Source organism: Microcebus murinus, chromosome 17 (assembly GCF_040939455.1).
Source record: "Microcebus murinus isolate Inina chromosome 17, M.murinus_Inina_mat1.0, whole genome shotgun sequence".
Classification (NCBI taxonomy): domain Eukaryota; kingdom Metazoa; phylum Chordata; class Mammalia; order Primates; family Cheirogaleidae; genus Microcebus; species Microcebus murinus.
In genome coordinates, this window is record NC_134120.1 from 59,779,349 (window position 1) to 59,804,077 (window position 24,729).

The 24,729-nt window shown below is 40.8% G+C and overlaps 1 protein-coding gene across 4 annotated transcripts in view; it reads right to left on the bottom strand.

Moving 5' to 3' along the window:
* The window catches only part of RNF130 (ring finger protein 130), a 131,166-nt gene that overhangs the window by 13,255 nt on the left and 93,182 nt on the right, over positions 1-24,729 (bottom strand). Inside the window, exons 7-9 of one of the 4 annotated variants that reach the window (XM_012790069.3) lie at positions 16,986-17,190; positions 13,705-13,798; positions 5,419-5,603 (exon numbers count right to left, since the gene is read on the bottom strand). In XM_012790069.3, coding sequence (XP_012645523.2) covers positions 5,588-5,603; positions 13,705-13,798; positions 16,986-17,190 — 315 coding nt within the window. In that variant the 3' untranslated portion in view covers positions 5,419-5,587. Of the gene's footprint in view, positions 1-5,418; positions 5,604-13,704; positions 13,799-16,985; positions 17,191-24,729 lie in introns of those variants that run through there. The other 3 variants (XM_075993732.1, XM_012790071.3, XM_012790070.3) reach the window with 3 other exon arrangements.

The window sequence follows — 24,729 nt, forward strand, 5'->3', positions numbered from 1 at the left end:
GGTTGCCCAAGGAGGGGTGAACCGGCCCAGGTTGGAAATGGAGCAGGTCAAAACTCCCGTGCTGATCAGTAGTGGGATCGCATCTGTGAATAGCCACTGCACTCACTCCAGCCTGGGCAACATGGTGAGACCCTGTCTCTACAAAAAGTTAAAACAAAAAAAATTAGTTGGATGTGGTGGTGTGTACCTATAATCCCAGCCACTTGGGAGGCTGAAGCAGGAGGATCGCTTGAGCCCAGGAGGAAGTTTGAGGTTGCAGTGAGCTGTGATTGCATAATTTCACTTGAGCCCAAGCAACAGAGCAAGACCCTGTCTCAAAAAAAATAAAAAATATCTCACATCAATAACCTAATGTGCCACCTTAAATGCTGAAAAAACTAAAGTTAAAACAAGTAGGAGACTGGCCGAGTGCAGTGGTTCACACCTGTAATCCTAGCACTCTGGGAGGCTGAGGCGGGCGGATTGCTCAAGGTCAGGAGTTCGAAACCAGCCTGAGCAGGAGCGAGACCCCGTCTCTACTAAAAATAGAAAGAAATTAATTGACCAACTAACAAAATATATATATATAAAATTAGCCGGGCATGGTGGCACATGCCTGTAGTCCCAGCTACTCGGGAGGCTGAGGCAGGAGGATTGCTTGAGCCTAGAAGTTTGAGGTTGCTGTGAGCTAGGCTGACGCCACGGCACTTACTCTAGCCTGGGCAACAAAGTGAGACTCGGTCTCAAAAAAAAAAAAAAAAGTAGGAGAAAGAAAATAAAGATTTCAGTAAAAAGTAATGAAATAGAGAATAGAAAAGGGAGACAAATCAATAAAACCAAAAGTTGGTTCATTGAAAGTTGGTCCATAAAAAACCAAGTTGGTTCTTTGAAAAAAATCAACAAAATTAATAAACCTTTAGCTAGACTGACAAAAAAAAAGATAATCAAATGACTAAAAACAGAAATGAAAAAAGGAACATTACTACCTACATTACAGAAATAAAGCAAATATAATGGAATTCTATGAACAATTATATGCCAACAAATTAGATATCCCAAAGGCAATGAATAAATTCCTAGAAACTACCAAAACTGTCTCAACTATAAAACAGAAAACCAAACCTATATATAACAAGAGCTGGTTATCAAAAAACTTCCCAAAAATAAATGCCCAGGACCGGATGGCTTCCAAACATCTAAAGAAGAATTAACACCAATTCTTCTTAAACTCTTCTAAAAAACAGAAGAGGAAAGAATATGTCACAATTCATTATATGAGACCAGCATAACAATGATAGCAAAGCCAGATAAACACATCACAAGAGAATTACAGACCAATATCCCTCATGAATATAAATGTAAAAATCCTCAGAAAATACCAGCAAACTGAATCCAGCAATGCATAGAAAGCATTACATACTATACCAAGTGAAATTTATCCCAGTATTGGTTTAACATGAGAAAACCAATGTAATAAATATGAATAAATGAATAGAATAAAATACAATTGATAAGGGATAAAACCCACATGATCATCTCAATAGACACAAAAAAAGCATTTGACAAAATCCAAAACTCATGATAAAAACAAGGTCAGGCATGGTGGCTCACACCTATAATCCCAGCATTTTGGGAGCCAAGGTGAGAGGATCACTTGAGATCCACAGTTCGGGACCATCCTGGGAATCACAGCAAGTCCCTGTCTCTAAAAATATAAATAAATAAGTCAGGTATGGTGGCACGTGTTTGTGGTCTCAACTACTCAGAAGGCAGTGGCAAGAGGGTACTAGAGCCTGGGAGTTTGAGGTTATAGGGAGCTATGATCAAGTCACTGCACTCCAGCCTGGGTGACAGTGAGACCCTTTCTCCAAGAATGGAACAGAACAAAATAGATTAGATTAAAATAGACAATAGAATAAAGTAGAACAGATTAGAATAGAAAATATAATAGAGTAGAATAAAGTAGAATAGACTAGATAGAGTAGCCCAGTTAACAAGCCAGGAATAGAAGGTAATTTTCTCAACTTGATAAAGGGCATCTAATCTACAAAAATCCTAACAGCTAACTTTGTAAAATCAGTAGTGACTGAAAGCTTTTCCCCCAAGATCGTAAGACATGGATGTCTGTTCGTACCACTTCTACTCAACTATCTACTATCTAGGATTTTAGCCAGGGACAATTAGGCAAGAAAATGAAATAAAAAGGCATCCAGACTGGAAAAGAAGGACAAAAACTCTATTTGCAGATGATGTGATTTGCATATAGGAAATCCTAAGAAACCCACTAAAAAAGATTAGAGCTAATAAATGAGTTTGGCAAGGTTGCAGCATGAATGATCACCATATAAAAATCAATCATATTTCTATAGAAGTTAAATAAATAACTTATTTATTTATTTAAGACACCCATGTTCATATATTGGAAGCCTTAATACTGTCGGGACAGTGATGCTACCTAAGATGATCTATGGATTCAATGCAATACCTATAAAAGTCCAGCTGGTTTTTTTTGTAGAAATCAAGAAGCTGATCCTAAAATTCATATGGAAAAGGGACACTAAATAATAAAAACAAACTTGAAAAAGAACGAAGTTGGAGAACTCAGTTCCCAATTTCAAAACTTACTACAAAGCAACAATAATCAATATCATATGGCACTGGAACAAAAATAGGGAACAATGGACTGAGAATGTGGAAATAAACTCACACTTTATGCTCCACTGATTTTCAACAAAGGTGCCAAGGCCATCTAATGGGGGAAAGAACAATCTATCTCTTCAACACATGGTGCTGGGGAAACTGAGTCTCTATATGCAAAGAATGAAGCTGGACCCCCACCTCACACCATATGACAAATATCAACTCAAAATGGATCAAAGATCTAAATGTAAGAGCTAAAACTACACAGCTCTTGGAGGTTTCTGTGAACTTCAATTAGGTAATGGTTTCTTAGATATGATACCTAAAGCACAAGCAACCAAAGGAAAAAAAAAAGACAAAATTGACTCCATCAAAATTTAAAACTTGTGCTTTAAATGACACGATCAAGAAAATGAATACTTTATATAATGGGAGAAAATATTTGCAAATCATATATTTGATAAGGGGCTAGTATCTGCAATATATAAACTAACTCTTATGAGGCCGGGCGCAGTGGCTCACGCCTGTAATCCTAGCACTCTGGGAGGCCCAGGCGGGCGGTTCGCTTGAGGTCGGGAGTTCGAAACCAGCCTGAGCAAGAGCGAGACCCCATCTCTACTAAAAATAGAAAGAAACTAATTGATCAACTAAAAAAATATATATATAAAATTAGCCGGGCATGGTGGTGCATCCCTGTAGTCCCAGCTACTCGGGAGGCTGAGGCAGTAGGATCACTGAGCCTCGGAGATTGAGGTTGCTGTGAGCTAGGCTGATGCCGTGGCACTCTAGCCCAGGCAACAGAGTGAGACTCTGTCTCAAAAAAACCCCACAAAAACCAACTCTTATGGCTCAACAAAAGAGACAAATAGTCCAATTATAAAATGGGCAAAGCACTGGAATAGATATTTCCCCATATATACACAAATGGCCAATATGCACATGAAAAAGATGCTTAACACCATTAGTCATTAGGGTAATGCATGTTAAATACACAATGAAATAACTACACCCACTAGGTTGTCTATAATAAAAGAGACAGTCACCAGTGTTACGGAGGGTGTGGGGAAATTGCAGCCCTCACACATTCTTAGTGGGAATGGCAAATGGCATAGCTGCTTTGGAGAACACTTTGACCAGTTTCTCAAAAAGTTAGAGTTAAAAAAATATGATACAGTAATTCCATTCCCCAAAATACTCAAGAGAACTGAAAAGATACATTCACTTCAAAATTTGCATACAAATGTTCACAGCAGCATTATCCATAATAGCCAACAGGTGGAAACCCCACATGTCCATCAACACATGAATGGATAAGACAATGTGGCACATCCACACTATGGAGTATTATTCAGCCACAAAAAAGAATGAAGTACTGATGAATGGTATCGTGTGGACGAACCCTAAACACATTGTGCTAAGTCAAAGGAGCCAGATATAAACACTTCCTATTATGTGATTTTATTTTTATGAAATACCCCAAATAGGCAAATCCATAGAGACACAGAGCTGATTTCCTGGTTTTCAGGGCTGGCAGGGGTAAGAAGTTACTATTAATCGGTATGAGGTTTCTTTTGGGGATGATGAAAATATTCTGGAATTAGACAGTGGTGATGGTTGCACAATCTTGTGAATATACCAAAAACTACTTAAATGCATACTTTACAAGGGTAAATTTTATGGCATGTGAATTCTATTTCAGTTTAAAAAAACCCTTCTGTCCTCTACTGATTTGAGTATGACTGCTACAGTGAACCCCCATTCTCAGTAGAAACACATTCTCATCTCTTAGGCATGTTGATGTAGGTTAAGAATTCTCTGCTTAAAAACATTTACAAATACTGAAAATCCTTCAAGCATACAATTCAATGTAACAAAATATGTCAATATTTTCCTCATTGATAAAGCCAAAATTATTTCATTTACATATGTAAAATTGCTTTAGCCACCCAACTTCTTTGAATTTGCTGTTTTTAAAAGAATACTGTGCAGGCCGGGCGCGGTGGCTCACGCCTGTAATCCTAGCACTCTGTGAGGCCGAGGCGGGCGGTTCGCTTGAGGTCAGGAGTTCGAAACCAGCCTGAGCAAGAGCGAGACCCCATCTCTACTATAAATAGAAATTAATTGACCAATTAAAAAAATATATACAAAAAAATTAGCCGGGCATGGTGGTGCATACCTATAGTCCCAGCTACTCTGGAGCCTGAGGCAGGAGGATCTCGTGAGCCCAGGAGATTGAGGTTGCTGTGAGCTAGGCTGATGCCACGGCACTCACTCTAGCCTGGGCAATAAAGTGAGACTCTGTCTCACTTTTGAGACTTTTGAGACTCTGTCTCAAAAAAAAAAAAAAGAATACTGTACAAACTAGGTAAAAAAAAAATCTTAGACATGATTTATTACTAATCAGTATGTACTTTGGAAAATCCTTCCTACAGGCATCCCTTCAGTCCACAAATATTGACTGAGCACTCACGATGTGCAAAGCACTCTGCTAGGTGCACAGGACCCACTGGCAGCAGGGCCAGGCCTCTGCCGCTGTGGAGCTGGAGTTCTGGAGGAGGCAGACCCGCCATAAACAACGGAAGAAATTATCAGAGAGCCGATGCACACCTTGAAGAAGATAAAATGCCAAGGGGCTGTTGCCATGCAGGGCCATCCTGCTTGGGCGAGGAGCCGGCATGGCAGTGCTGAAAGAGACAGCGCCACCACCCTCTCCTAGGGAGTCACGAGCACACTGGGCCTGTGATCGCCGAATCAGCCCTCAAAGCATAAGTCCAGCGAATAATACGCAATACCACAGTCTTTTATTTACTGTTTATTTATTTTAATACAAAGCTTTGGCATTAGCAATTTTATGAAAAAATAAAATGTACTAAAAATAAATGCTTGTGTGGCATGATTGGTAAATGATGCACAAAAATAGGTTCTTTTTTCCTTCAAGGCAATCAGTCAGAAAGCAGTTTTCTTCTCTTCAAAACCATTCTACCCTATGGAATAAAAGTAAAAAAGCAGTCATGAATTAGTTAAAAGTTAGTTGGCAATGCTTTAAAATAACAGAGAGGTGGTCCTAACTGAGGGGTGGCCTGGCTGTCTCCAACTATTTCCCAGCCCCTTTTGGTGAAGGCAGCAAGCCACTAGCACACCCCTGAAGTCTGCAGCTCAGTGCTCAGTCATCCCAGAAGGAATGCAGGAAAAAGTACAGGTTAACAGCATCTTGTTTAAATATACAGGGACAACTGCCATTCAATTCACAACATGTTTTAAGTGCTGAGTGTGCTGCGGTCTGCCGCTGTCCTCTCTGGAGTATGCTCCCTGTTTACCCTCCGATGACAATCTTATCACTTATTTTGACATAAAAGCTGAAGAGCACAGACTTCAGGAATGTATGGCTCTCTCAGGAATTCTCCAGATCCTGGAGGGGTATGTGTGTTTCTGTCCCTACATCAGGCGCTAAAAGAGCCTATAGTCCTTGGAAAAGTCCACACCTGCCCCTCAGGCTCCTGCAGCTTCCCTGCAGCCCCTGGTACTGTGGGGCTACCTGGCTCTCTGGGACCCTGGGACTTCTGCAGTTCCCAAATCATGCCTACAGCTCTGATCTGTCTTCTCTTTGCTCAGCTCTGGATCTATGCTTCAAACCGCCGAATCTTTGGTTATCAGATACTCTCTAGCATCTCTTGCTTTTATCTCCTCCCTGCCTCCCTGATTTCTTCCTTCAACTCTGTATTTTTACCTAACCTAGCTTCCTGCCTCCATTCTCTACCACTTTAAAACAACTTCCTGGCCACCAGGAATGATCTTTCTGCTGAAAAGCCTTAGATAACACCTACTAATAAAGTTCCAATTCTGTAGCTGGCTGACTACCACTGCTGTCTACAGCAGACACATCAAACCTCACAACTCCCAGATCCTGCTCTGCTCTGTCCTCCCTTTGTGCCCTAATTAAGCCAGGCCTGGTTCCTAAATCACTCGCTCCATGAAGCCTTCCTTTTTCAACTCCTCCATAGCGAAGGCAGCAGTTCCCTGGCGGGCGACAGAGGCGAGCTGCGTGCACTTCCTCCAGCACACACGCACTGCATGCCAGCAGGGCAAGGCCAGGGCCCTACTGGCATCAGGGCTGTGAGCCCAGCACCTGGCACAGGCCTGGTGCCCAGTGGGTGCTTGGTCAGTGGCATCAAAATGAATGAGAGGGATTTGCTCAACTGTTTTGAAAAAGCTCTGGTATGAAGGATGTCCACAATGACTTCATATAAGAAAACACACTGCCCTTATAATATTTCCTCAGAAAACTGGATATTAGATAGAAGGATTTTTTAGGGGCTATCAAGTTTTTAAAGCTACTTTATTCTGCTGCCCTTCTAAGAAATTATAAACTAATGCAGCCCTAACATTGAAGTTATTCTAAAAAGCAAAATAATAACCACTGCCAAAGACAGGCGAGAAGTCCAATGGAAGGTCCTCGTTGCCTTTGATACTCTTTTTGAATCTCATTTTTAGGAAACCACATTTGTCTTCTTCAGCACATCCTTTCGAGCCATCTCACACAGCTCTCCAGAGTAGTCAAAGGCAAGCAGGAACCAGAAGCATCAGGTTTGAATTCCCCACTCTTCATCCTACAGCATCTCTCAGTAGTCACTCAGCCGCTCTGAGCCAGTGTTCCTGTGTGTACCTACATCCCATACTCCGGTGGCTAAAGGAGAAATGAATACTAAGAGAAAGGAGAAGATTCGTTATCCAGCAATACATCTCAAATAGAGATTAAATTTAAATCTTTGCTGGAAATGCTATAAGAAAAGCAGCCTTAGGAAAGTAAAACAATCAATGATGCATGCCAGTGTGAGCAAAAATACTAGGTCAAGAACTGGAAATTCAAAATTCTGTAGACCAGTATTTCTCAAACTGAAGGACACAACCTATTAATGGTTGATATATTAATGTAGGAGTTCATGACTAGTATTAACAACAAAGTACAGAATAAACTGTATCAGACAATCCTGCATAAAGTGTGAAATCTGTTTCAGTCGTCTATGGGGGCGCTGGGTCACAGTGCAGAACTCATGCCTGGAAGACGGTAGAAGACAGGCTTGAAGGGCACTGCTCTGGTGCTTAACCCTTTGTACTCGCTTGCTTTTTTCTTGATTCCTTTATTCTACTTGGGATTTAATTTTTTAAATACCCCAGATTTTACAAAGCACGGCAGTAGAATAAAAAACGGGAGTTTCTTTTCATACAAACTTAGTTATTTGGATTTTTTTACATTTCAAATTATTGATACATTCAAAGAGTAATTTTAATCTCTGTAATTTTTGCTAGCTGTGTCGAGTCACACTCGACATCCGAGTGCAAAGGGTTAAGGTTCCAAAAGCAGCACTGGAAGAGAACCCAACCCCTCTCCTTGGGCTCTCACCCTTCATAGGAAGGAACCGCTCAAGAGGGACCTTCAGAACCGTAAGGAGAGTCTTAGAGACACCACTTGGCATGAGATCTGCCTCAGAACAGCTCTGGCCTTGTGGCTTCTGTCTGAATGACCAGGTCCTGGCAAGCTCAGTAGCTTTCAAAGTACCCCATGCTATGGAAGGACAATTCTGACTCGTAGATAATTCTTTCTAACATTAAGTGGAAGTCTACCTCCCTGTAGATGTCTCCAAGGACTCCAGAACTACAGCTGAGAGTCACCCTTGGTGTGATGGCCAGCCAACCTGAGGCCGTTGCGACTATTAAACGAGGCAGTGTGGGTAGAAAAGCCCAGTGCAGCAGTAAGCTCTTGGCAGGCACTCAGTGAGTACTTATTCTCATCTTTAGGAGTCCTTCAAACAACGGGAGACATCTCTTATATCACCTCAGACCCCACTTTTCCAAGCTAAGCATTCTCCAGACATCAAATGATTAAGTTTTCAGACCTTTTTATATTGAGATGTGCTCATCTGTCAATGTTCCTCTTATAAAAAGAGCCCCTCTGAGCGGAATAATTCAGAAATAACGAGTAGACAGTAAAATAGACACATCGTTTTTTATTGGTATATAAGCTTCTGCTACTACACCTAAGACGACAGCAAATCAGGAATACTGGTGGGGCAACCAAAGCCCACTGGCCTGCTGCAAGCAGCCAGGGCTTTCTGAGCTCGGCAGTACTTTAGGAGCATGCGTTCAGTTATTTCATCACATTAACCATATCAGACTCATCTCCTCCTGCCTAGATCGTTTTGAATCTTGCATGTCTGGGCTACACTTCTCTGCAAATCTTAGGACATGATTTCTATGAATCAGAACTAGGACCAGGAAAAAGGCTTTAGGGGACACCTAGTCAAACTTGGAACTCAACTTAAAATCTCTCCTAAAGGCTAGGTGCCGTAACTCACGCCTATAATCCTAGCACTCTGGGAGGCGGAGGCAGGAGGATCACTTGAGCTCAGGAGTTGAGACCAGCCTGAGCAAGAGCGAGACTCTACTATAAATAGAAAAATTAGCCAGGGATGGTGGCACGTGCCTATAGTCTCAGCTACTTGAGAGGTTGAGGCAGGAGGATTGCTTGAGCCCAGGAGTTGGAGGTTGCTGTGAGCTAGGCAGATGCCACCGTACTCTAGCCTGGGAAACAGAGTGAGACTCTATCTCAAAAAAACTTTCCGGCCGGGCGCGGTGGCTCACGCCTGTAATCCTAGCACTCTGAGAGGCCGAGGCGGGCGGATTGCTCTAGGTCAGGAGTTCGAAACCAGCCTGAGCAAGCGCGAGACCCCGTCTCTACCATAAATAGAAAGAAATTAATTGGCTAACTAATATATATATATATAAAAATTAGCTGGGCATGGTGGCACATGCCTGCGGTCCCAGCTACTTGGGAGGCTGAGGCAGCAGGATTGCTTGAGCCAAGGAGTTTGAGTTGCTGTGAGCTAGGCTGATGCCACAGCACTCACTCTAGCCTGGGCAACAAAGCAAGACTCTGTCTCAAAAAAAAAAAAACAACAAAAAAACCCAAAACTTTCCTACATCATCCATATATTTGTTCCTCAAATAATGAAATATTTATTTTTCTTATATTGAAGGAAAAACAGTGACACAAATATAAGCTGGTAAATGTTGGGATTCCACAAGGCTTGTATGAATAACAAAGTAAAGCAAAAACCCTCCTTTGGGAACTGAAGTCCAATAACCTTGCTCACATGGGCACTAAGAATTAGAGGTGTGAGAAACTAATACAGAATACATTTACCTTGCATTTACTTGCTGCTTTGTCTGACTACCAGCTATTTATATCTTCAAAGTCTCAAATTCATCAGATTTGTTTACAGTGTTAAAAAAATTTAATGCACAGTCATAGCTGAGTATTTAAATAAATAGTATTTCATCATAATAGAAGGGCAGTGACTTCAAACACATGGACCTTTGCTGGACATGTGACCGAAGTTGGTAGTGTCAGGCCCCTGATAAATGCATGATGAGTGGGGGAAGGACGGGGTGGGGAGGTGGGGGATCACACCATCTGCTGGCCACTCCTGTGCAGTCAGCAACCTACCCACTCAGGGGAACCTGGATCACTCGGGTCCCACATGCCTGCCTTTGCATCTTGCCCAGAGGGCTTCATGAGTGACTACACTGGGTCAGTGGCTTGCTGAAATTGTAGTGTACAAGATCAGTGACAAGCAACACTGTCAGAAAAATAAACTACTCTAGTAGGTATAAGCGTAAAGTTCACCATCAATTTTCAATCATTAAAATGCCAAAAGATGGAACCCACTTATATTACGTTTGAGACTATCTTTCAAATGGATGAGGTTACCCAGAAAACTAAACCAGGGTAATTAAAATGAAAAAAAAAAATCTCATTTTGGCTATAAATTTCTTGGTAGATAAAGGGAAAAAGAGAAATATATATATATAAGACAGATTTCTGGCCGGGCGCAGTGGCTCACGCCTGTAATCCTAGCACTCTGGGAGGCCCAGGCAGGCAGATCGCTCGAGGTCAGGAGTTCAAGACCAGCCTGAGCAAGAGCGAGACCCCGTCTCTACTATAAATAGAAAGAAATTAATTGGCCAACTAATATATATAGAAAAAACTAGCCGGGCATGGTGGCACATGCCTGTAGTCCCAGCTACTCGGGAGGCTGAGGCAGCAGGATTGCTTGAGCCCAGGAGATTGAGGTTGCTGTGAGTTAGGCTGACGCCACGGCACTCACCCAAGCCTGGGCAACAGAGCGAGACTCTGTCTCAAAAAAAAAAGATAGATTTAAAAAAATTCATTAATATTTATTAGCTAAAATAAAACTTTTCTCTGGAATAAAATCACATAGGAATTTTTCATCAATATTTTTGAGAGACATTGGAATGACTATTATCTTTCCTATTATTCGCCACAATAAAAATGGCCTCAAAAAACCTAAATAATTCTTGTTATTGTTAAAAAAAAAATCAACACACACAAAAGCATACATTGAAAAGGAAAACATCACCCCAAATTCTAATTTTAGACAATCACCATTAATATTGTGGTGACCACCCTTTCATGCATTCCTATGTGTATATACATACATACATGCACACATATACACACTCTCTCAATTTCTCTCTCTAAATGGGGTCATGAATATTGTCCTTCAGAGTGGTTTTGACTGACGGCACAGAAATCTTATCCAAACGAACAACTGCAACAGCGACCCTGTACAAGGCTGCCGGGAGAAGGGCGGACTAAGCCATGGATCTCAGATCCGAGCCTTGGCTCTAAGTCACACAGGCACCCATGCATGGACTGGAATGTCATGGCCCAGGCACTGTGCTTTGTAGCAGGCAGTATGTTTACTGAGCATTCTCCAAGATACCTGATGCGTGGACTGAGCATCTGGCAGATTCTGAATGGATGCCAGGTGACCATGAATTACTGACTAATTCTCTAAAAGTTCTATTTGCTTGTGTAGGTCATCACTCATCTGTGAAGTTTCTAAGTGAGCTCGAATCACAGCCCAGCCTGGTGGGTCAGCACGGCAGTGAGCGAGAGTGGTGATGCCAGGTGGAATGAATATTGCCTTCAGGCTTGTGATTTGAACCATCAGCACTCACAGTTCCTATGGCTCTATGTCCTATTTCATGAAAGAAATTAAATTCATTTGTCAAATGATAAAGACAGACGGCCATCTCATTCATAGAACTTTGACAGAATCTCAGCAGCATCAGTTTGGCTAACATTTATTGAGCACTCATTATGTACCAGGCACTGTGCTAAGCACTTTACATGCTAATGCTCACAGCACTACCGTTATGCTGGCAGCCCTATACTATCTCCGTTCAATGGATGACTGAAGGGAGTGTCAGATAAATGCAACTGTACAGGTCCCACAACTGAAAAACGGAGGAGATGGGAGTCAAATCCAGGTGTGCCTGACCCTGGAACCTGAGTCATTCACACTGCGCTGTGTTGAAGGGAAACTGCGTCGGTGGCCCAGCAGCAGCTGGTGGTGGTCCGTCTGCTGAATGAGACTACGCAGCTGAAGGCTGGAGAACGCCAGCGGACCATGACACCCACCGTGTGTAAGGGGTCACTCTTGCAAGTCTCTGGACAACAGATCAGGTTAGATGTATTAAGATCATGTCACTGGATGGAGGTGATTTGCCCCGTGTTTCCATAGCTGGACAACAGCAGTCAATGAAATCAACTGCATGAGCTTGTCTGGTTCAGGTAAGTATTCACCAGGTAAAGTGTCAGGACATAATTGAGCGTGGAGAGCATGTGAATCCCACCAGTGCCAATTTAGGGAGTGACCCAGGGTTCCTTTAATCTTTAACTAGTTTTCACGAATACTAGTAAAAGAAAGAACTGAATAATATCCTGTAGTAAATGCCCCCAATTTATTTTATTTTTTTTGAGACAGAGTCTCGCTTGTTGACCAGGCTAGAGTGAGTGCCGTGGAGTCAGCCTAGCTCACAGCATGCCCCCAATTTAAAACAAAACACTAGGCTGAGCACGGTGGCTCACACCTACAATTCTAGCACTCTGGGAGGCTGAGGTGGGTGGATCGCTCAAGATTAGCAGTTTGAGACCAGCTTGAGCAAGAGCGAGACCCTCTCTCTACTAAAAATAGAAAGAAATTAATTGGCCAACTAAAAATATATAGAAAAAATTAGCCGGGCATGGTGGTGCATGCCTATAGTCCCAGCTACTCAGGAGGCTGAGGCAGGAGGATCACGTGAGCCCAGGAGTTTGAGGTTGTTGTGAACTAGGCTGACACCACGGCACTCTAGCCTGGGCAACAGAGCAAGACTCTGCCTCAAAATAAATAAATAAAACAAAACAAAAAACTTTTTCTACGTCTTATACCTGTGGAGGGCCGCTCTTGGAAAATCACCACATCAAAATGGACCTTTACAGTCATCTAGCCCAATTTTCCACCCTCTGGAAAGAATGACATCCAATTCTGCCTGCATTCCTAGTTCTGGGCACACCCTGCAGGAAATCATCCCCCCAGTAAGTGGCCTCCCTGACAGATGTTCTTCCTTTTACTTAGGTGAACCTTGCCTTCCTGTAGCCTCCCTTTGGTCCTTACTTTGCCCTTTGGAGATGGAGTTTATAATTATTTTCTCTGTACCCCGACAGTCTTCCTAATATTCAGAAACAGCGGGTCTCCCTGATGGCTTCTTTCCTATGGGCTAACCACCCAAGGCACTTGTGCCTTGACCACAGCAAGGCTGCCTGGGCTCCACCAAAAGCTGACCGTGCAAGACTCCAGATAAGTCTGGTGAGCACAAGTAAAGTGGGGCTGTCCCTGTCAATGAGGAGGACGCTGACATTCTTTACATACAAAGACTACAACTGGTTCCCTTGGCATTTGTACAACATTGTTGATTCATTCTAAGTTTGTGGCTAATGAAAACCTTTAGATCTTTCCTCAAATGAGCTGTTTCTGTTGAACAAGGTGAACTCCCAATCTGTGTAACTGACTGAAAATAATATGTTCATGAAATAAAATTATTTTACTAGATATGATCCCATCAGGATCAGTATTAAACTGGGGTAAATCCAATTCTTACTATCTTCATAAAAATCACTGTCTGTGTTTTCTTGGGATCATCTGGCACATGCAATCCAACAAACAACTTGTTACTTACTCGTTAGCATTCAAGCTAGCTGTGGCTCTGATGATCATGTAGCAGAGCGTGAGCGCACTGAGGAGGCCAAAGCTGGCAATAATAAACCATTCTTCTGTTGACAAAGGAAAGGGAGGAAATCACTCTGGGGAGAAGGTTTAAGTCAAATCGATGTCAACAATTCCCTCAAATGCAACGAAGCAGACGTCAACGGAGGTGTAAGCCAAGACTGGCCCAGGGAAGTGCAGCAGGAGGTTTGCCAGAGAGCTACTAATTGGAGGAGGTTAGTGGATGTGCTGATGAAAGCTGCAAGGGAGAAAGGAAAGCATGGTCCAACCACTTGTTCCAGTTTAGGTGCTGAGGTCTATGAGTGTGGCCACCCGGAAGTGTGCAGTAAAAATATGTATGTGAAGTTGCACGTGGATTGTTTTCATTGTTAATTTAAATGACAGTAAAGTAGACTAACCATACATGTAACCTTCTTTCCTTCTTCATATTGTCATATCTGCAGGGCTCTATCATTCCTTCTTAGAAGTCTCAGAAACATGGAGTAGTGGTTCTGCAAGGTTCTTTAGGTGCATCCATGGCTATGTTCTTCTCTCTCATGCAAGGGTTAACTTGTGATATTTACATAAAAAGGACGTCTCACTGGTGTCCACACCTCACAACCTAACTGCTGGGAAGCAGCACTGTTTCTCTGGCTTTGATAAGCAGGAGGAGGAAGGACAAGGTGCTTGGTCCGCCAGAACTGAGAACCTCAGGTACATGGAACTCTACGGGTTTTTTGTCTAGTCTGTCTGTACACCTGTCTGTCTGTCTCCACTTCCAGATATTTTTCCTTAACTTTTCAGAGCCTATATTGTCAAGGTTACACTTTAAGAACAGTATTTATTGAGAACCTCAAAAATAATCTCAGAACCAATCTGACTTCCTAAAGAAAAGTCTTAACTATAAAATATTCTTTAGCATATAGAGTGGCTAGGGCTGGTTTAACAAAATGTTACACAGCAAAATTACTTATATATCTGCACAGAGGAGGAGAGAAGAAATTATTTACACATGGAATGTCAAATGTTTATATGCAAAAGCTGTGTATAACCTATGTTTCTTAACCTGGGTCTCATAAATCCTAACACTGCACACAAAATTGTGTGTGCACAGGCATTTTTTCTAGGCAAAGGTTATTATACTTCCATGACATTTTAAAGGTGGTGCTTTCCAAAGGCCAAGAGGAGCTGCCAACAGAGCTCCAGGATGCTGAGTTTCTTCTACGACCATTTCTCCACCCACCTTGTTTATATAATTAAAATGCTTAGTAAACTCTTTCTTTTTAGATAACAGTGTAGCCACTGCCTCTTAGATTACACATTTCCTCATCAATAGATTGAAGCTTTTTATATAATCAAATGAACATTCAAGAATACATGTGAAATCCACCATTTTTACCTGTAATATTTAAAGTTAGGGGAAAGGAATACTGGCATTTAAAAAAATCAGAAGATGAGTGGTCATAACATCAAGGGACTGAACACAGCATTTTTTTCTTCTTAGGAACTTTTATACATGACATGCAAACTAATCTTCAAAACTTCAATTATGTCTCTGTTTCCAAATTTTGAATATATCATCCCATATTTGCAAGTCTTTTTTTGTGTGTGTGACTTCAGTCTTAAAAACTCGTAGAAAGGAACACCATCACAGTAATTCCCAATGTGCCCAGAGGCGTTTTAGCAGCTGAGGCCTTGTCACCTCCAACCTCCCCGGCACCTCTGCTTAGCACAGTGCCTTGCACACAGCAGGTGCTGGTCAAACGCACTGCGGTGGCTGCAGCGCTATAGGACCTTGCAGGGAAAAGCAGAGGTAGCTTTGGTGTAGTTTGATCACATCAATTTTATCTATTAACATTACATGTAAATTATGATAAACGTGATTAATTTTGTATATGAATATTTTTTATTGTCAAAACATTAAGACTTTGAAAGGACATTTCTGCATAAAATATAATGGGATCAGTACTTAATGTGGTAATTAGTAGGTGCTCAATAAATGTCTGATCAATGAAGGGACTGAAATAACTCATTAATAAACAGCTTTTGTCTCCTTTATGATTACTAGATCAATTTATAAAAAAAAATCTAGACCATAAAACCTAAATAACAAAGTATGAAAACCATGAAATGCTGTTAAATCACTGAGAAATGGTAAGAAGTGAGCCAAACTATATTCAAGGAATAGTTTTACCTATTTCATAATTGAATGAAGACTGAGTTTACACAGATGACAGGATAAAACCTAGAAAATTGTTTTCTAATAATAATTTCTAGCTGGTTACAAACATGAAGCCTTCAATGGAACAGACTACATGAGTCTTCACGTGTGAAGGGAAACAGGGCAACAGCTCTTCTCCATCTCAATGACCCCGAGCTAAGTGGAATCCCATGGCTTCAGGGCTAGGAGTTCCAGGCAAAGCGGCAGCGTGTTCTGGAAAGGCCATGTCGCATGGCAACGAGGAAGGATGGTGAGGGTTGTTAGATGAGAGTAACACAGAAAGAATGGACTGAAGAAAAGAGTGCTTGTTGTGGGGTGGAAGTCTGCAACGCCCAGGCACACGCCGCCAGCCCACGCACACGCCGCCAGCCCACGCACACCGACGCACTTAGGCACCGCCACCGAAGCCTCCGCACGTCCTTTCCGCTTGTCAGCAGTTCAACAAGCAGGACGGTCATAATCAGCCCAGAGCACTGTTTGAGGCAGATACCTTTTGGCTTTTCTCCCACCCTGTACCAAGAGATCAAACTTCCATAAGAAGTGTAAAATAAAGTGAGCAACAGATAGTTTCAACTGTTCCTAGAGAAGTGAATTTTTAGGTTCAAATTCTGGATTACTTTTTTGCTCAGTTGCCTGCAGTCTGGGTGACCAAGAGCACCAGTGCTCAGTTATGCAACTTCCCTGGGAAGCTGCTGACGGCCTAGGTCACACACCATTGTCTCCCTTTAAGATGACTGTTTGCAATGCAATGATTTCAAAACAAGGTTCATAAAACAGCAACTAAGACAAACCTATGAACAACTACTCCTCGAATGCAGCTATTCCTATTATTTACACACAAATACACAAGCTCCTTATTATAAAGAGAGTTTCATTATTCCAGTTATCTGTTTTAACAAAAGTACACATTTCTTTCTCAGGTACAAACTGAGTCATGGCCCATGCGACAGCCTTGACTCTCCCCTGAGCAGTTCCCGAGTGCCCAGCACAGGCAGCAGTGCCACCCTGGGCCTGAGCAAAGGGCCCTCACTTACTTGTTACTGCAATGTTGATCTCTCCTGTTCTAGGAGTGAGCTCCCCATCCTGAGGAAGAGGTGATATCCCCGAAGTTCGAAGTGGCTCAAGGCCAAGAGAGCTGTCACTGGTGAGATCACCTAGGGCTGGCCTCCGGTTAACCGCCTGGGTTCTGGTGAGCCTTTCCATATCAAATGCTACATTGTCGGTACATGGCGTATTTGGCTGCAAAATATTTCCAGGTTAAAAATAGCTGTAAGAATAAGAAATCTGTTTACAGAATTCTTAAATGTTTGATACCCCATTGCAAAGACTTCACCAAGTTTTTCCCATGTGATTTCCTCTCCTTTCTCTGCCATCTACCTATACTTTCTACTCTCACCCAAAAGTTTTTCTTCAAAAGAAACAGGCGATCTCTTTCCAAACATGGCACAAAGAAAAACCAAAATCCATTGCAGATATGGGAAAAGTGGCCACTGCATCTTTATAAAGGAATGACAACCTTTTGTGGACATGGCACACAGGCAGAAAGAGTCATGATCATAATTATGAAGCTGACAAACATTCAGTTTAAAATACAGTAAACTATTACTTTGGTTAGTGTTAAATGTTCATGTTGAGGAACAGCAAGAAACACAAAATACCATTTCATCCTGCTAACTTCTCTGTAGTGCCCATTTATCTGGCAGTCAGTTTTTAATATCTTTCACCTTTAAATACAAAGAAAGCATACAACCAAGAGTAGATCAAACTGTAAGAAAACCATCTGTTTCAAAACCTAAGCACCTAATCCTGAAGGAGAGATACAGAGCTGGTTGGGGACAAAGTCTACCAATTAAAAAGCAAGCATAAAATTCTCTGTGGTTTAACAATGTGGATATTCGGTCTCCCTAGCAACGTTCAGCTCTAGGCATATCCCAGACAGCATATGAGAAGCAGGACTGGGAAGGGTGGCTGGGAGTTTACACAGAGAGAAGCAACAAGCAACCAGACCCAGAGCCAGTGGCTTCCCAGGCAAAAGCAATGTTTCAGAGCTCTTTGACTTATTAAAAGAAAAAATTACAGAATGGTGTAATAACTGATGCTTATAATAATGCCCACTTAGAAGAGATTTATGATGTTTATTTATCTAAGGAACCATGGTAGCTTGTAATACATTTTAGAAGAATTTTCATTAAAACCTAAGAAGGCTGGAGGTGAAGAGAGAGGTGTGAATCCTTTCCCGTGCACACTCTGTGCTGGGCAATAAGGTAGATGCCCTCTGTTAAACCAGTTTCAAAGGGGGGTGACTGTGCCCCAGGGGACATCTGGCAGCATATGAAGACATTTCCACTGTTGAGACGTGGGTGTCATTCTATCGGCACTGAGCAGTCCCCAGCGCACGGGACAGCGCCCCAAGGAACTACCTAGTCCACCGCGGCAGTCATGTGCCGCCCTGTGAGAGGCTTTGTGTTAAATACGACACCACTGATGTCCTCTCTGCAGTGCCCACTGTAACACACTTCCTCTGTGATTCGACAGTGCACTGAAAATAGGACCACTTAGATCTTCTTTGGGCTGCAAAGCTAAAATGAGACACTCACGTGTTGGTTCAAGCTAAACTTTTTGTTCTTTTTTGAGACCAGAAACTATTCTATTTTCCTGTAAAAAGCAAAATCCTGGGTGTATACTTGTCTTAGGCAAGGAAAAAAAGTCTCCTGGTCCTGTTAGGCAGCACTGACTCGGCTGCCCCAGCTGATCTCCACGTAGGGCCACAGGCCAGAGCCTTCACCAGGCTGACAGGGCTCCTTGCTGGGCTGTGGTCGCCACCTACCTTCAAACTGCTTACAACTTACCAACACCCACAAGACCAAAGTTAAACTTAAAGGGAAGGAGCGAAAGTGATGACATCATTTTACATTATGCCGAATGTAGAAAGTATTACTACTGGACCAGAGTCAATAGTCTAGGTTCTATTCTTTTTAAAAAATAGGAGTCCACTTGCCCAAGGCCTCTTGGCAGTGGCTCCGGGTCATGGTCCTCAAATTAGGCTCAGAATAAATCTCTTTAAAATTATTTTGCAGAGTTTGGCTTTTTTCTGTTGACCATTTTGGCGTAGTTGGCAGGATCTCAGAGAAGACTCAGGACCGCCTAAGGAGCAGCACAAACCCGGTGCCAGGTACCCATGGCCCTTTTAGGCCCTCTGACTCCAAGCTTCTCCTTTGGCAGGAACTGGTAAGTCCTCCTGAGATCTGGACCTCCCCAGTTTTTGGTTGATGGTCTTGGTTTATTCTGAGCTGGTTCTTTTCCTAGGAATTGTTGTTTGGGATTTTAATTTACATTTGAAGGTGCATTCTAAAAGGTCTTCTCCATTGTCTTTTTTTTTTTTTTTTTTTTGAGACAGAGTCTCGCTTTGTTGCCCAGGCTAGAGTGAGTGCCATGGCGTCAGCCTAGCTCACAGCAACCTCAAACTCCTGGGCTCAAGCAATCCTTCTGCCTCAGCCTCCCAAGTAGCTGGGACTACAGGCATGCGCCACCATGCCCGGCTAATTTTTTATATATATATCAGTTGGCCAATTAATTTCTTTGTATTTATAGTAGAGACGGGGTCTCGCTCTTGCTCAGGCTGGTTTTGAACTCCTGACCTTGAGCAATCCGCCCGCCTCAGCCTCCCAAGAGCTAGGATTACAGGCGTGAGCCACTGCGCCCGGCTTCCATTGTCTTTTTATCCTAAAATTAATCTCAATTGGCTTTTCTCTAAGAAAAATAGAAAATCCTTTAAAAAAACGAGGAAAAACAAAGAGAATGACTGTTGAGCACCCCAGTGGGTTTGCAGCACTCTACTTCCAAGTATTTTTGTAAATGAAAAGATTCAAAGGCATGCCAGGTTTTCTAGGGCTCCAGCTGGTCTAATTCTTGTGCATAAATTTTTAAGAAAGGGCAAAACTACATCAAGAAAAATTCAGAGCTGAAATGGTCAACCCTCGACTATTAAAATGTCTCAATTCAAAGCACTTACTCTGAATTAACGTGAAATAAATAAATAAATAAATAAATAAATAAATAAGAAATAAAATGTCTCAAGCTATCTCTCTCTCTTCTTTTCTGGCTACTCTAAAACCAGCAAACTTTTTCTATTGATGTTAAGATAACTCATTGTTTATGGTATTTACAATTGAAAGGCTACCTGGAGACCCTGCTGTCAGTTCAAGCTAAAAAAAACGCTAACATTGAAAACTCTTTTTTTATTTATTTATTTATTTATTTATTTATTTATTTATTTATTTATTTATTTATTTATTTATTTATTTATTTATTTATTTATATTATGGACGAGGTTCTGGGGCCCCAAGAGCGGGGCCCCGGAAGTCGCCCTGAAAACTCATTTTTAACTGGAAAAAAAAGGGGGGTAAAGGTTTTTTTTAAAAAAATCAAACTGCCATGGAAACTGCTTTCTCCAAAACTTTGACCCACAGGCCTAATTAAGTTACCTATCAGGTCAACTAAAGTTTGCCGTGTAAACAAGTTCCACTCTCATCAGAAGAAATTTAGATCCAGCTTTCTTTTACAGACTGGTGAGTTTGCGTTACCATTTCATGGCTAAAGTTCTAGGGTAAAATTTATTAAAACTTTGTGTGCATGTAAGTGTGTGAGAGAGTGTGTATGCTTGGGTTTATGTCTGTCCATGTATTCCACATTTGTGCTTATATGGTTTCTGACTGGCTTAAAATTAAGGGAGTGCTCATATATTAAACCCAAATGCTTCATGTGAATTTTGTAATCTTTAGACTTAAGCTGTGTTATTATTAAGAAAATAGGCTGGGCGTGGTGGCTCACGCCTGTAATCCTAGCACTCTGGGAGGCCAAGGCGGGCAGATTGCTCGAGGTCAGGAGTTCAAAACCAGCCTGAGCAAGAGCCAGACCACGACTCCACTAAAAATAGAAAGAAATTAATTGACCAACTAAAAATATACATACAAAAAAATTAGCCGGACATGGTGGCGCATGCCTGTAGTCCCAGCTACCCAGGAGGCTGAGGCAGGAGGATCTCTTGAGCCCAGGAGTTTGAGGTTGCTGTGAGCTAGGCTGACCCCAGCGCACTAAGTGCGCTAGCCTGGGCAACAAAGTGAGCCTCTGTCTCTCTCTTTTTTTTTTTTTTTAAAGGCTGGTCAAGTGGAGCTGTGGGAGTGGAGAAGGAACAAAGGAATCTGTAACTGGTTGTGATCAATTAGTTGTAAACACCACTGCACTCGGACCAACCTGTCTCTTAAAAAAAAAAATTAAGAAAATAAAAAGGTGTTATTAGTAAAATAATAGTAAAAATGCTTTCAAATTGTCAGCATACATTGTTTTTGCCTGGGTTTTACTGGACATTTTAAAGTTCTTGAGGTGTAAAGATTTGATATAAAGGTTATAAAAATGTGAACTCAGACTACAAAGTAACGTGTGATTTTTGCTAAGTAAAATAAATTTAATATTTGTTCACATGATAATAACTAAATCTGAGTTACCAACAAAAATACTTATGTGTTTAACTTTAAGATAAAAATGCAAATATACCTGTCAACAAATTAGAATAAATGAAACACCAAGTAGAGCAAAAAACCAAATTTAATCATCAAAGGTTTATAAAAAACATTTTGGTTTTGGTCTCTTAATCCTAACTGCAGATATAGTTTACTTTCACTGATTCAATGCCTGTAGAGAGGTACACAAGGTGTGTTTAACTCACTATCATCTAATATTAACAGTACTGTTAGGGATTCAAAGTTGTCCTAAATGTTGTAAAGAACTTAAAAGTTTTAGTTTTACCTTGGTCTTGTCCATTTTTGTCCTATTCTTTACAAGCTAGCTAGTTATGTGTACATTATGTTACTGTAACAGAGTTTTTGCCTACAAAAATTTCTAAATTATTAATTTTTATATAGTAATTTATTTTAAGATAAAAAGCGAATAATGGTTAAAATCCATGAGAATCTCAAAGCAATCTTACTCTATAAATGTGCTCAAGTTTATACCTAAAAAATTGTTTTGACACTAGATTTTTTTTTTTTTTGAGACAGAGTCTCAGTTGCCCAGGCTAGAATGAGTGCCTTGGCATCAGCCTGGCTCACAGCAACCTCTAACTCCTGGGCTCAAGTGATCCTACTGCCTCAGCCTCCCGAGTAGCTGGGACTACAGGCATGTGCCACCATGCCCGGCTAATTTTTTCTATATATATGTTAGTTGGCCAATTAATTTATTTCTATTTATAGTAGAGACGGGGTCTCGTTCTTGCTCAGGCTGGTTTCGAACTCCTGACCTTAAGCAATCCACCCGCCTCGGTAGATTGTTTTTTTCAAAAAACAGCTTAATCTTGATCCTCATGTAAAAACCATGTTACCACTTTGTATCACTGTTTGGGGTGCTAACAATTGGTATTAAAAGTTTTTTTCCCTCAGTCTACAGCCAGGTGATCTTATATTGATGGGATTAAAAAAAAAAAAAAACTAACCTAAAATAAAGGCTTCAAAAGCAAAATTTTCTGACCTTGCCTGCCTCTTGTACCAGTTCTTCCCTGAAGCTAGCCATAAAACTTAAAATTATTCTATGTAAAATGGCCATAAAGCAATTATCTGACCTACTTTGTTTTTACTTTGTTTCAGTGTAAAACCCCATGCCAGAAAGAAAAAATGCACACTCAAGAGGCCCAGCAGAATCTAAACATAAAATGCCTTGCTGGTTCTGCCACTAAGCCTGTTAAAATTAGCTCATACCCTTTTTTGCACAATCATATTTCTACACAGTTGTCCATACTTTAAACAAACAAACAGAAATGGACAATTTCCCCTGCATCTTTGTATTCATTCTAAAGGCATCCATGTATAAGTTTTAAGTCTTCTATTAATCTCAATGTCAGTAGATTTTCAGCAAGCCTTTATGAGAACAGTGGCCTTTGCTCCCAAACTTTGGGGGCCAGAGACACTTTAAGCCCTATAATGCTATAGATTTGTTTGGGGATGTGATGTTTTAGAAGGGTCTAATTAGCTAATTCTTTAAACAAGATATTCCAAAATAACTACCATGTTTATAAAATTTCAAAGTGATGTTATATTAGTTTAAAATAATTTCTTATTAAAATACTTATTTATTTTTTCTTGTTAAGATTTATGAGTTTGTATTTTGATACCTGTTCTGTGTTGTATATATCCAATATACAGGGTATAAAAATAGTTAATAAAAAAGTAACAAATTTTTAATAGCTAGGATCTAAGTAAACTGCTAATATAGATAAATTAGGTAAATACAAATGCAATAAATACAAATACAATTTTCATGTAATTTAAAATCTTAAAGTCATTATGTTTAGTTAAAAAAAGATAATCATAAATTGTCATTATATGTCCCTTATAAATGGGTCATTTATAAGGTAAAATACTAGAAAGTCAGTTCTTAAATATAAGTTTAAGCTTATACCTTGATAGCTTTATATTTAGGAATACTAACCAAATTGGTGACTAACAGTTCAAAGTTACTTTAACTTCCTAGGTTTTTCTAAGAGTTGACGTTATGATTAGTACATAAAAGTAAAACTTCTAGATAACAGGGAAACAACTCTATACAAAAATTCTTTTAATAAAAATGTTATACAACATAAATATTACTTTTGTTAAAAGATAATTTTGTTTATAGGCATTTATGGAAATAACCTTTCCTCTCAGGACGGCTTTAGCTGTGTCCCACAGGTTTTGATAACTTGTGTCTCCTTTGTCATTTAGTTCAAAGAATCTTTTGATTTCTACCTTGATTTCCTTGTTTATGAAGTGATCATTTAGCAGAAGTGTTAGGGCCCATAGGTAGGCAATAACCAGCCATTAGCTTCTGTATTATGCTTGCTTGCTTAGGAGAGTGGAAAATCTTCAGTTGACCCTTATCTGACTCCACACCCACCATCCTGACTCTGCTACTGTGATTAAGTTTAGAAACTAAGGAGAAGGGTGGTGGTGCATGGCACAACTACCCACAAAATAGAGCCTCTAGGCCAGGGTCGAAGCGCCCTGGACCCCTGAGGCACCTGACATGCTTGTGTACCCAGTGGAATGCGTTCTGGCTTAGATCACAGGATGTACTTCAACTAAGATTGATTTAAAGAAATTAGGATACTTTAGGGGTGTCCTCTGGGCTAAATCTTAACTGCTGTGGGTGACTCCTACAAAACCCATCTCAAGGCTCCAACACCCCCACTGTGCTAAAACAAGATAAGATTGTAAGATTGGTGCTTTATCTCACTTCTATAAAAGTACTTGCTAATCAGATTTTTAGAGTTTGTGTGTTTTTTTTTTGCCTTTAAAAGGGGGCCGTTTTCCCATTCTCACTACTGTGCCTGCCACTCTGCAGGACATTAGTCCTGGCCAGTAAACAAAGACTCACAATTTGGCCTAATTCAGTTTCTAAGGTGGTCTTTTCTCACACTTTGGACATTAACAGAAGGTTGATTAGTTTCCATGACTTTGTGTAGAAATGAGAGCTCCTGTTAGGGTTGATATCTACATTTATTCCATTGTGGTCTAAAAAGATACATGGTATAATTTCTATTTTTTAAATTGTTTGAGATGTGCTTTGTGTCCTAGGATATAGTCAATATTAGAGAATGACCTATGAGCTGATGAGAAGAACGTATATTCAGTGGTTTTGGGGTAAAAAGTTCTGTAAATGTCAGTCAGGCCCATTTGTTCTAGAGTTCTGTTTAAGTCCATTATTTTGTTTAATTTATTGGTTTTTAAAATTACTTACTGAATATGTAAA